At 38.0% G+C, this 13,920-nt stretch overlaps 1 protein-coding gene across 2 annotated transcripts in view; it reads left to right on the top strand.

Moving 5' to 3' along the window:
- Nucleotides 1–13,920, top strand: part of zcchc7 (zinc finger, CCHC domain containing 7) — a 64,825-nt gene that overhangs the window by 5,925 nt on the left and 44,980 nt on the right. For both annotated transcript variants that reach the window (XM_032563733.1, XM_032563734.1), the window contains exon 3: nt 659–869. In XM_032563733.1, coding sequence (XP_032419624.1) covers nt 659–869 — 211 coding nt within the window. The remainder of the gene's footprint in view (nt 1–658; nt 870–13,920) is intronic.

Here is a 13,920-nt window from a genome sequence, read left to right on the forward strand (position 1 = left end):
AAACTTCACTGAAACAGTCCTGGCAAATTAAAACAGTATTTCTCCCCCACTGGGGCTTTTTCTGAGGTAAATAACGACCGTGGATATTTTCAGCTTCCTGACAAAGGAAGAAAACATTAATACATTAAAAGAAATGGCCCTGTGTATCAAATATTTACATCCCATTGAAACAGGAAGTCATGGATTTGTAATTCACACTTTGTAGATATTCTGACCAGCTTAAAATGTTAAATATAAATTACACAATTGGCTGTTGCTAGTTTGTTAATATAAATTATTAAATGTGAGTTTTCTTTCTTCACTTAATAAATGTAGATTAGACTTTTTTGCTTAAGCAGTTTTAGAATAAAATTATGCTACTGCAATAAAAAAAATATTTTAGGGCTTTTTTACACATCCAGGGGGAACAATAAATGTGTAGGAGGTTGTAGAAAGGAACGTGCAACTTTAATAAAATTTAAAAAACAGCATTAAGGAATTTGCCCAGGAGTTAAAGTTGATTTTTTTTTAAAATGTAATCCATTTCCACTAACATTGTGTTCCTCTTTTTGAAAATCACTGTGGTGAATTGACATGTTCTATTTAATGTCTGATTGCAGAATAATGTCTAATGCCCTGATTCCATTTATTTGTCATTTTTCTGTTTTTTTTTTTTTAGAAATCCCAGAAAAGAAAAGGGAATCTCTTTGTTCCAGTGGCTGTTCTGTCCAGCAGCTCTGAATCCTCTGAATCCGAGTCTGAATCAGAACCGTTGGATTCGTCTGATGTGGACGATCTGGAGAACTGGATGATCCTGGGTCAGGGGAGGCAGGACGGAGACCAGTCCATCTCACTCAATGTGGAGGGAGGGTCTTACAGCAGCAGCATAGGTGGGCCTTTTTTTATCATCTACTGTCTAAAGTGGGTTTCTTGATCAAAGTTTGGACATTTTGATCCGTTTCTGTGCACCTGAATATGTTTGACCAGGGAAATGAAACCACTGAGTAATTTTGTATGGCTCAAATAATCCAGAATTACCTCGTCTACCTGCTGCACGTTGATAAGGCGCGGGCACAGCAGAAACCCTGTATGCGAACAATCTGTGTGAATTCATGTTTGTATGTGCACCATCTGTGTCGGCATGTTTACAAACTTGTAAGCTCTTAGCATTCCTGGCACCGACTGTGCCGTCGCTCGCCTCTCCGATGCATCTTTAAGTATGCCTGTGCGCGTCTGGTGTTAATATGTGTCTGCGTGTGTGTGTGAAAATATTTGTGTTTCTAAAATATTCCTGCTTTAATCAGCATGCATGTGTACATCCACGTGGATACCAACAGTCATAACGCTAATGCCAAAAACAAACAAACGGAAAAACACAACGCAGAAAAGGGAGCAGAGGGAGGAGAGGTGGGAGTAATCAGAAACTGAATAAAAATGTTCCCCTGCAAATCTCCTTAGATCTACACATTATCTTAACCTGCAGCCTCAGCAGCCTCTCCAGCTCTTCCTCTGCGCCCTCCTCATCCTCCCCCCCCTCCTCCTCCTACCTAACGCTCTCCCATCTCATTCTTTTATCCTATTTTCTCACTATTGTGCTCCTGCTCTCCCTTTTCTCTGTGTCTCCCTCACCATTTCGTCCTCATTTGAATTTCCCTGGGCTGATGTTTCTGCAAGAGTGCTCACTGCCTCCTCGACACACAACTGGGCTGAAGGAGGGGGTCTGGAGCTGGTGGGAAGGCTGCAGGTTTTGGCCTGGATTTTGGAAGGAAAGGAGGATTTTAGGTCTCTGTCTTTCTGCCTCTCGTCTGGCTTCTCTCTGTGATCTTTGGAGCTTGACCTCATGTCTGCACATTGGGGGTCATGGGTGTGGTGTGGAAGGAGACTTAAAGTGAGTAGATGGGGGAGGGCTTTGTCAAAAAAAAAAAAAAACGAAATAAAGGGAAGGAAATTAAGGGACGAGCCTCAGTAGTCCTGAACTGTGCCCCCAATTCTTCACTGCTGACTAATTCAAAGTCAGTCTGGGGTATATTGTATCTTCGGCCTTAAAAAAAGTGTGTTTTCTTATTGTTAACAATGATTTTACTTGGGCAAAGATTTTGATGATATTTGTGTTCTAGGAAGCTGCAGTCTTTCATAACCATAATCACACTCACTCTTGTTTACTTCCAGCCAGTTGTGCTGTAATAAATACTCTCTGATGTCCAAAGTGTTCAGTGATCCTTTAAAAGAAGATTATTAAGGATGTTTATGAAACGATACAGCAATATTTGCTAAAAGCTGTTTGGCCTTTTTCCACTGTCAACTGTAGAAATTGTTTTCCAACAATGAATTTCACAGTTTTTCACCTGGTGCCCATTATTTTTTTTCTTCTGATGGTTAAATATCTTTGGAACTTACTTGGATTGATTTAGTTATATATTTCTGGATATTCATTGGATCTGCTGTTCTTGTAAAATGCCTTGAAATTATATGTATGAATTGGCACTACATAAACAAACTGAAAACAAAAGATGAAATCATTAGGCTTGGTCAAAAATACGACAGAGATAATTAAAATTGGCATAAAAACATAATAGTTCTATCACAGGCCATTTTGACTCACCAAGGACCAAAAGGAGTATCGAATGACCCTATTTTTGTGTCTACATTATATTTTTCTTAGTTTTTGTGACCAGAAATATTTACAAACAAACACATTTTTCTTTATTGGAAATAGGATAAAAGTGTAGAATCCATCTTTCAGTCAGCTGAGTGGCAGTGGAAGGGGCACAACATAACCACCTGGTTTTTTTATTGTTATTATTGGGATTTGAGTTAAAAATGCCATCTTTGATGACGGCTCTCTCTCTTTTTTTTTTTTTTACATTTTCCATGATTATAATGTTGATTAAAATAACTTCTCAGTCATTTGGTGCTAATAAATCACTGGGGAAGAAACACTTCAGAAAAAAAAGTGTCTTCTCAGACTCTTTACAGGACAAATTGGTCCAATTCATATCCAGATATATTATGGAATCAAATTAGGTTCACATTCAGTTCAAAACAATCATTTCATTCCAATACAATCCAGTCATTTAATCAGTTTCTGATCCATTTACATACAACCCCATTTATGTTGTATGTAAATGGGGTTACATTTACATACAACAAAATATAACCCACATGTACTCATGTGGAGTACATGATCTCCACTGTACTCTAGAGTACAGTACTCCACTGTACTCTAGAGTACAGTGGAGATCATGACTGGGAAAAATGGAAATATTTCTGTTAATCTCATTGGACAGATTTTAGACAGATTATTGTGTGGATTCAATAATTATATATGATAATGGCTTTAATTTGATCTTAAACCAGACATGTGGTTCTTGAATAAGACCAAACCAAGAACTAAAACTCCTATACTTTTGTAGTTCTTGCAAATGAAATAAAGGCACCAAAGTTAACTAACTATTTTCTAAAGAATCTGCATTTGGTTGAGGATAATCCCGACCTAATGCGTTAAACCCAAGAAAAATAGATTTTCAAATAGAACAGATTAAATTTATTATCCCTGCAGTGAAATGGTTTCTATACCATACTCCAATTGTAAGATACGTTTAGCTGTGGATCACTTCATAAAGATGGCAACAGTGGCTACGTTTTCAAGGAGGTCCAATGGTTCAAATGTCCTGAATGTAAAAGCCAGTAAAAATAGACATTTGAGCTTAGCAAAATATTAAAAAATATGACAGTCTGAAATATTTTACAACAAAACATTTTACATGTTAAAAAATGTCTTTAATTTAGTGAAAGACCAATTAATAAGAATTACCGGCAAAACCTTTAACATACAGCAGCAGGCATGGACATGTGTTGCATTGTTTCTGCCACACTGGTGATTCAAACAAACTGGGGGAAAGTAATTATGAATTAGTAAGATTACATCAAAACTCAAAATAACGAACCCCAAACATGATTGATTTTTTTTTTCTACAATTGATTCTAAACTGTCCAGTTTTGCAGTTATTATCAAATTTGCTTCACATAATTTCTGTTGTAAAGTAGCCTACTCAGTGATAGATTTATAGAGGAAAATATGGGGTTCAATTTTAATAATTTGTATTGTCACATTTGTTGCTATTGTAATAAATAACAGTACATTTTGTGACTGAAACTATTGGATTTTGTCCTGTTTCAGAACAGGATTTTGAGGTTGCTAGATTCTTCTTTTGAGGATTTCTTTGTCCAAAAATAAATAATTTTAGAGGAGAAGAGACAGTTCTTCTTCTCTGACATGGCTTGTTTGATTTACAGTGTGACTATATGGCTTTGCACCCATGATTATTTTTTATGCCATGCTGAGAGTTGACTTTTGCTTACATGTATTGGTGACAAGTTCGCACAACAGTGACTAATGGTGTTTGTACGCCTAAAGCCCATCTCAGCGCTACCATCAAATTGCATTCACTACACTTAGTCTCCCTCTCTCGCCTGCAGAGATTGAATCCGTTCATCCTCTTTCTCATCCTCTCTCTCTGTCTCCTACATGGTGACACTTAAGATACTTTTACAGTCAAGGCATTTATTCCTTCAAGCCAGTTCTGTTTGTGTCAAAAACCTTGACATACATGCACTCGTGACTCGTGTGATTATCTGTCAGCGGGGCAGCTGTTGGTAGGTGGTTCTGTGAAAACATGGTTGATTAAAAATAAAAAAAAATGCAGTGAAAGGGGCCGAGTTAGGGCCCTCTGACTGTCCAGCAGCAACCGGACAGAACAAAAAAATAGGAAACAGAGTTTCCTGAAATCCAGTTCAGTGCCTCTCCCGCCCGGAAAAGGTGTGCGCTTATGTCCCCGTGAAAGAACCCAGGGTGTAGGCGGGCTGTGCTGCAGCTCAACTTGAATCATAAGTGGTTAAACTTCACTCAGTGGTCACACTTTTTTTTTTCCTCCCACAGTTTTCTTTGCTTTTTTTTGTCCCCTCTGTCTTGGTCATTGCACACCAAACTTTGTTTGAGGCTTAGAGAATCAGCTATGGCTCACTATCAGGGTGGCCGATCTCATCAGACTGCTCCTGAACATGTGTGTGTGTGTATGTGTGTAAGTGCTGCGCAGAAAGTCTAGCTGAACTTGGAGAGGAGTGTTTGTAACAGAAAGAAAAAGGTAGGTTCTCTCTGCTCTCTTCTGTTCTTTCTTCTTTTTCTACTTCCTTCTTCTGTCTTTTTTTTTAATTTCCTTTCTTCTTGTGTTCTCTTCTTTCTTCTTCTCTCCTATTCTTCATCTCTTCTTTCTCCTTTTCTCTTCTCTTCTTCTCTATTTCTTCCCATGTTGTATATTTAAATGATTGCACTGTTTGCTGTGTGAGCCTGAGACCCATGTTGAGGTCACATGCCAGTATACAGAATGTGAATATGGATTTAGCTGGCTCTGCTCTGTGTTTATGGCTCTGATTGTGCATGTATGTGTGTGTGTGTGTGGGTGTGTGTGTGCGAGAGAGAGAGCGTGTCTATGCACAGAGCACTGGGATTGTAAAATGCGATTACAGTGGCATGCTGGGTACTGTGCTAGGTGTCAGTGTGCCTGAGTGTGCGTTTGTGTTGTGTGGGTGCGTGGGTGGGCGGGCAGAGGCTGCAGAAGGGAGACATGGATAGGATCAGCTCTTATCTAGGCTGCCCAGTGCCACACGAGGTGTAACGCCACACCCACAGCACCACACAGTGTGTTTGAACAGGCTCACACACACATACACTGTTGAAATCGCTGTGCCATAGTTTGACTTGTGTTATCCAGTTTTTACAGAAGAAATGCAAATCCGACGAGATTACTGTGAACATCTAATTTTAGAGCTAAAATAAATTGTAAAGATTTAATTGAAAGTGTGATGCTTTCAGATTTTAATTTAAAAATATTACGTTTTTGGTTGAACAATCATGACGTGTAATGGCAGCAGGAATTTAGTGAATTTTAATGAATTTCTAAATGTTGAAATGTTGACCAAGTTGCTCTACTTGCTGTATTTTTCTTTCAGTGTAACTCAAAATCTGACAATAATTTATTTTAAAAAATGAGTGATGTGCTCAGATTTATTGTCAATTTTATTTTGCATGTTATGTTGATTAAGTTCAGTTCTGGTCATTTCTTGATTCTTCAGATTTTATCTAAAAAGAAATGGACAAGGACAACTGTAGAAATCCCTTATTGATTGAAGGGTAAAAATATGTTCCAGAGAAACATAAGTAATTGATGCATAAATAAACAGAAAGTCCACTATCACTTGCTCTTATCATGTGGCTTAGTTTTATTTTTAATTTATTTGAAGGTGATTTGAGAACAGAAAAGCTAAAGTAAAGCCATAGATTTGTCCTGTGAGACAGTTTGGCTCCAGGTGCTTAAGTGTCTCCAACAGGCCTGTACTTCTGGATGTGCAAAGCGATGTGCAGCTTTGCTTGTTGTTGCTCTCCGTTTGTGGCTGATGGTTCTGTTTGTATCTACTGACCTTTTGTGACTCCTTACAAAGCCACAGATCTGGTTGCAGAGCTGTGTTTTCTGATGCAGTGAAACGACACTTTGTTGTGTTTTTCTGTTTCAGATTTGTAATGCGCCGGTAACATTTCAAGTGGTTTGTGTGAAGCTGTAAGCCACAGCAGTTGAAACTTGACTGATTTTCAACTTGACTGGATTTGATAACATTTATTTCGAGGATTTGAATAATTATAAATATTTATTATGAACTAAGAATTGTTTATTAAAAGTACGGGGGGTGAAATTGCAATTTTCTAATTCCTATTTTTCAAAGCAGAGTTATTCTTAAATTGTTGCAGCTTTAAACTGTTGTGGATGTTTTGGCTGCAGCTGCGTCTGATCCGCTGCAGAACATCTCGGGTGTCTCATGCTGATATACGAATAGTTTATTTATACCACATTTATCTACATCTGGATGGGACAAGTCATCCTGTCTGAAAGTAATTTCTGTCAAAATAATCTATGAAAATTTCTCAATTTATTTTTTTCTTGGAAACTTTGACTAAAAAACACCCACAGACATCTGTGGTTGTGGCTGCAGGTGCTCATTTGTTTTAACTCGGCTGTTTGTTCTTCAGCGTGAGTGAGGGCTCGCATTTAAATATAATCTAGCAGAAAATACTTACCGCACACACACATGCATGCAATCAACATCAGTTTTTAAAGCACTAATGCTCAGCGCATGGATGTCATATTGATTTTTAATATAAATCAGATGCAAGTTTGTTTTTTATGTTTGCTTTATTTTTTAAATATAAAATGTTAAATATATCACATTTTTCCCCCCCTCTATGTTTTTAGGTTTAATGTTTCGTGTTTCTGAGATGAGAGGATATTTTTCTAGCGAAACTAAAGGTTGGATGTGTTGTGTGTGTTGGAGTGTGAAGGTGTGTGCATCTTAAGACAAAACTGTGGATACGTGTGTGAGCCGGTGTGAGCCTCACCACGCCTGAGGTGAGCCCAATAACCGTGGCCTGGCCCAGAGGAACGCCGTTTCACTGTCTTTAGCTCTGAACAGAGCGGGAACACCGTTCCAAATGAAATATGGGCTGAGGTTTCTTTTTTTTTTTGCTTTTTTTTCCTGTAATATTTTGCTGTTGTATTTTTTTGTTTTAAATGTCAAATTTAAAGTCCAGAGTGTCAGAGTCCGTAACAGGCCCTTTCACATCTACAGCAGATGACGGTGTGTTTCTTAGTCGCTGTAGCCTGGAGGTAGGTATAACAAATGGAGGTCCACTGGGCCTCTACTGTAGTTAAACGTGTCTGTGTGCGATGAGGTGGCTGGTGGGAAGAAAAGGAAATCCCTGTCTTTTTCTTGAACCTTTATTTAAGCAGAATATCCCACGAGGATAAGATTTTTAGAGTTTATTTTTACTCCTCTGAACGAAAACCTGCACTAAACATCGTGCCCTCGAGCTACAGGATAAAAGAACCTAAAACACACATAAAAGCATCACATGAATTAAATCTAACTTCTAAACCTCAACACCTTAACCCCTCATTGATATGAATGCATCTCATATTTATGCGCTTGTCTTTGACCTGAAGTTGTCCCTGCATCTTTTCGCTCCCTGGTGGATTTTCCTAACCAGTCATTTTCTTTGGAAGGAGTCTAAGAGAGGGAAGGGAGAGCAAAGAGAGGAGAAGAGAGGAAGAGAGGGTGGGGGACAAAATGTCAATTACAATTACCAATAATAATCATTATAATTAAGCAGTCACTTAATAGGAAATCAAATTATAGTGGGGGTAACAGTAGGACAGAGGATGGTCCCTTGGGACTGTATTAATTTCTGTTCTTTTCTTTGACTGCAGAACTTTGCCTTTATTGTCTTTCTTTGATTTTTTTTTCTTTTCCTTTTTGGGCTGGGAGGGGTTGTCGAGAGGGCTTTATTAACTGGTAGCCTAGGGTGGTGGTATTTTGGGGGGGTGGAGAGAGGGGTTGTGTATTAATATTAATAAGTTTTTGGGATGAGAAGCAGGAGGAAGAGGTGTGAGCGGAGGAGGGGTAACGGGGGGGCCAAGGCAGTAATAGATCCACAAAATCTCCCCTGCTCTCTGCCCGTCCTTCCACTCCTCCTCCAGTCTCTCACTTTTCTGCTCTCGTCTTCCTCTGGTGGTGCCGTCGCGGGCATAAAGGAGACCAGTTTAACAGTCAACAGGATAAGAGGGAGAACGTCTAGCTCACAAACATGCTAGGGGTTCGTCTTTGCCTCGGTATTCAAAGGGTGGCCTAATAATAGCTGGCCAGTGTTTTTCACAAAGTCCCAGTGGATGGTTGTTTGTGCGTGTGTGTATGTGAGTGGGTGTGAGAGAGATTCTTGGCACACATTTACACAAGTGTAGCAGTTGTTTCTCTCCAGAGACTCGCCGGTGTGTATGTGGCCATTCCAAGGCTTCTCCCTGCGTCTCTTAATTAAGGCACTCCTCAGACAGAGACCAGCTGGGCCAGGTCTGGCCTCACTGGCACTTACTATAATTTTAGGCAGTCTTGTACTTGCCTTATCTTCTTCTTATGCTTACTTTCTATTTACCTGTTCTTTTCTGTTGGGGATTTGTTTGTCTTATCGATTAAATTTGGGTTTTTTAGCCTGTTTTATGGCGTCTTGTAGTCGTCTATTGGTGCTGGCGTCTATACTGAGAGGTTTGCTCTTTTCAACTCATGTATTTTCAATTACTAGGTTTTCTATTAGGAGTTGGTAGATTAATAAGTAACATTTGTAATTAACTGCATGCAGGTGTTTAGCAACCTCTTAAATCATAAAACGGTTATTTTGAGATATTCCTACATTTTATTCAGTATAGTTTTGCCTTATTAAAAGGTTTTAAGTCTTGGATGACCAACTCGATCTGAATGTTTGATTCTTCTTTGATTCATTCATCCATCTCATCTCTTACTGCCATTGCTGAACATAATCCATTGACCAGAACTAGGCTCTGGTTTTATTTCTGCTGCTGTGCCAGGCTGGGAGTGATCAGGATCTGTTCTATTACCATTTTGTGGCCTTTAAAGTATTTTCGTCCAAAAACTTCTGTTCCATTTCCATTGTCTGTATGTTTTGTCTTTTGACAGAGGCTTAACGTCTCTAATACTGAATACCATTTTCTAGGGTAAACAAAAAATTAAGAAGCTGTTTAATGGGAAAGGTTTTTATTTTGTTTTTTACAGAATGATGCAAAATGTCTGCAGCTTATTCATGCTGGTAAGGAGTGAGAGTGAGACTTTCAGCTGATAACAGGAAGGCAAGGCTTATATGAGTAAACATGCTCTGTGTTGTCCTTTTGAGCTTTCTGTCAGAGTGCATGGTGGATTTAGAATCTGTGTTAAGTTAAAGACCTGCATTCTCTGAGGGACTATTCCGATGTTTCGGTAGCGCTAGTTGTGTCTGACATTATAAGGTGCTAAGAAACAGTTTAAAATGCAAACCCTGTAATTACTTTGTCTTTGTTTTAAAATGTTAAAATCCAGTTTTACATTGGTTTCTCCCTCTTTCTCTGTCACACAAATGTTGTGATAGTTCCTCTGCTTCCCATGTAAATATGTGATGCATGCTCAGGGCTCAAATGGAAGGAAAAAATTTTAGTTTGCTGGTTTTTTGTCTTCCTATATTTTCTAAGAGAAATCTGGATTGTCCAAAATATTTATTAGTACATCAAAGTGCTAAAAAGCTGGATATCAGCCCTTAAAATGCACTACTTCTACTTTCTATACATGTTGAGGAAGAACAATAGCATCATAATCATTGTATCCTTGTAAAAACTACATATAGTTTATTTTATTTTATATTTTATTAAATATTTGTGATCATTTATACATAGTACACTAGCAATAAATCTACTATGTGAGATAAAGATGTAACGAAAATCCTTTAGATGAACACAATGTTCAGCTGTAGATTAAGTAGGCCTGACTAAGCATGACAAAATTTAATTGACTATACTTTGAACCAATGTTATTAATTAAGCTAAAAGCATCAAAATATATCAAGCTAGACATTTCTGTGTTTTTGCTAATTTCAGTCTTGTGACAATTGGTCATAAATAGAAGAAATATATCAAAAAATTCTAATTATATGCACCAAACCACATGTTGTCCATTGTTCCAATAACATATTTCAACTTTGTATACTTTGTGCTGATTAACAGCGATATCAAATGTAATTTATTAGAGCACTTAATGAGAAAATAGTAACTGGTAAATTCCCACCTCTGGATTGGGTTTCACTAAAACATGGGGTTTGGAGTTGAGAAGAGACGAGGGATGAAAGGGGTTCAGCCGAATTCCTTTCTCTGTATCAGAAAGACGAACTCTCCTTGCAGATCTGTTTAACAGGTTTAACTCATGAATTCAGCCGAAGTCTTCGCTCATGCTTGCGATCCTGTGTGCACGCACGCCTGTGCATTAGCACACCCTGGCCGCCCCTTTATCCGGGGGATTATGGTTAAATGAAATGCTGAGATTCTGCCGGCAGGTGCCCTGATAAAGCCAAAGTCAGCGTTGGGAAAGAAATTTAATTATTGGGGGATAAAATCAGAACGAATGAGATAGTTACTGAGTCGTTGGGGAGTTTAGTCATTGATATTTCTGCACAGCCTTCCAGACAACACGCGGAGTTCATCACACACTTAATGTGAGGCGGATTTTGTGTGTCTGCGTTGGAGCGTGTGCATGCACCGTGAGCCTTTCCAACTTTAAAAGATTCTAGTGAAAGCTCAAACTTCATTTGGCTTATGCATAGTCTTAACATACTGCTTTTTTAAATAAGCCACAAAAATAAAAAGCTGGATTGATGTAATCACTTCTAAGATAATGATGCTAGGATGTATATATTTACTGCTGCTTTTTATAACCAGTTTACATGCTACCAGATTTAAATTTATCATAAGACTCATCTAGCTTTTCAACTAGCGATATTGATTAGATATTTTTGTGTATGTATACTTATATTTTATCTTTTGTGATTTTTCTTGATCTAAAACAGTTCAATCAGTTTAGCCACTTGCTTGAAATAAGTCAAATTATCTACAGTTAGATTTTAAAAAGGGTGTTTAAGTTTCTGACAATATAAAACTTATATTACCAGCTCCATCTGGCCCTGAAGTATCCTGAATAAGAGTCTAAAATCAAATAAATATATAGTAATAATTCTCCACTTGAATCTGAATACGCCGCTCTTATTTTGGAAAAACTGCTTTTATTTTGAAGGCCACGCCTTTTGTTTCCTATGTAAGCACCCTCATATAGTTCCCCAGCAATATGTAATCGTAAACCAGCTATGCAGCACAGACCGGAGAGATGCAAGTTACCCTAAAAACATCAACTCGTGTTAATAAAAAGACCTTTAGAGTTCTGAGAAAGCCGTAGAATTACTTAGAAATATAAAAGTGGTTTGCTAAGTCTGTTTAAAAAAATACAGGGTTGTTAATGATTGGACTAATTATGCAGGAAAATAAGAGGCCATGCTTGCTTGTTCAGTAAAAATGGGCTGTCAGTGCTGCACATTTTATTTCTTAGATGTTGCTAGAAGAAGTTAAAGATATTTAATTTAATGTATGAAGCTCTGGAAATCAAGAAGACCATTGTAAAATTATCAAGTTTTTATATTTTACTATTTATAGTTATGTTTGTGTAAAGTGAGCGATTTTAATCTATAAACAACATTTCTTTGAAATTCCAAATGAGCCATTTTTGTCACCTTTTTTTTTTGCCATAAAGATAAATGTTTTTTTTTTTTTTTTTTAAAGAAAATACTCTTTGAAATCCTCAAATAACACAAAGATAAAACATTTGTATTCCTCGTTTTAACAAAATGCAAAATCTGAGATGAGTTCAGAAATCACTTTTTGGTGGAATAGCCCTAATTTTTCGATCACATCAGTGATGCGTCTGCACATTGTTGTTGGGTTCAGGTGATTGCCTCATCAAAGCCCTGATGAGCAGAGCGCTGTTTGATTTGAACTCAGAGACTGGGACTGAGTTGCTCTCATAGATCTATTTGTAAAAATGCTGAATTTGGTGCAAAATTTGCATTTCCTTTTTTTGTTCAGAGCTGCATATTTGGAATAATTTTGTTCATCCAACAAGCCGGTCCTCAACAACGGTCACAGTGGCTTATGTGACCCTGATCTTATGAAAACTGCATTTTAAGTCTTTTTTCTTTTTCTTTTTCATGATTTCACAGATTGTATTCATTGGAAAGCCACCACAATTTTAATATATTTCCCCCCCCCAGGAGTTAGTTAAAAAAAAACAAAAAACTATAAACATTGCATGTAAAAATCCAAATTATGAAAACAAATTCTAGAGAAAATGGCAAACTAGTAAATTGAAACTAAATTAGAACATAATTATTTAAATTTATATATCTAAATTGCTCTGCAGAAGTCTCTCTTTTGACTGAAATTATACTTTTTAAGAGTTTTGTGAGATTTTAGGAGAGGGTATTTTTCTGGATTAGTATAAAAAAAATCAACCATTTTTTTAAATACTTTGCATTTTGCAGCACAGTCTATAACAGAATCATAAAAAATAAATTTGTGCGATCTGGTTGTGCAACCTAAAATTGCACTGAGTATTGTTTTCCAGTTTTGTAGGAATCTGTTAAAATCGCCCGAGAACAAACGGCCGCCCGTAATCTTACAGGACTAGTTCTGTGTAAACAGATTAGCGTTTGCGTCGTTGTGTGCGGGGGTGCAGGTGAGTGCGTTTCTGCCCTCTTTGAGTGCAGACTGATCAATAGTAATTGGGTTGAGTGTCTCAGACCTGCTTCTTGCCTTTGAACCGCGGGCCTTTTGTAGGCTGACGCGGGGCCAGAAGAGAAAAGGGGACAAGAGGGAAAAGAAAAGGGGGAGATGGGGAGAAAATGGAGGATGTTTGCAAGTCGACGAGCATGACTGACTCCCTCAGCCAAAACTCCGGATATTTATTCAGCATTACTCACTAATCTAAAAAAAAAAAAGAAAATCCTTCTGCCTTTTTGTGTCCCCTCTTTCTATTTCAGTCATATTGGAGGGAAGAGGAGAGTCTCTCTGTGTGGGGGTGTGTGCGTGTGTGAGTTTCTAAAAGAAGGAATGCCGTTAGTTGATCTTTTAAATTGGCTGTGATAGTACCTTCATAAGTCTTTATGATGCATTAACAGGCTTGTCTCCTCGCTCCCTCTTGTTTACAAACACAAACACTCCCAGAGTATTTCTCCAGCACTATCCTTCTTTATTCCGTCTCTTTTATGACTTCCACAAAAGCAGCTTGTATTGAGCGAGGTTTGAAGCTCCTCTGGTATTAGCGGGAAGGCATTAGGCATAAACTCAAAGGTATATTAAAGCAACGGCCCTGTTGTTCATATAAACACACCAATTCAATTTGGCATGCCCCACGGGGAATGGGATTTCAGCAGCTTCCGAGAGCAGCAGCAGAAACGGGGAGGAGGAGGGAGAGCGGCAG

This window comes from Xiphophorus hellerii, chromosome 5, assembly GCF_003331165.1.
Source record: "Xiphophorus hellerii strain 12219 chromosome 5, Xiphophorus_hellerii-4.1, whole genome shotgun sequence".
NCBI classification, from domain to species: domain Eukaryota; kingdom Metazoa; phylum Chordata; class Actinopteri; order Cyprinodontiformes; family Poeciliidae; genus Xiphophorus; species Xiphophorus hellerii.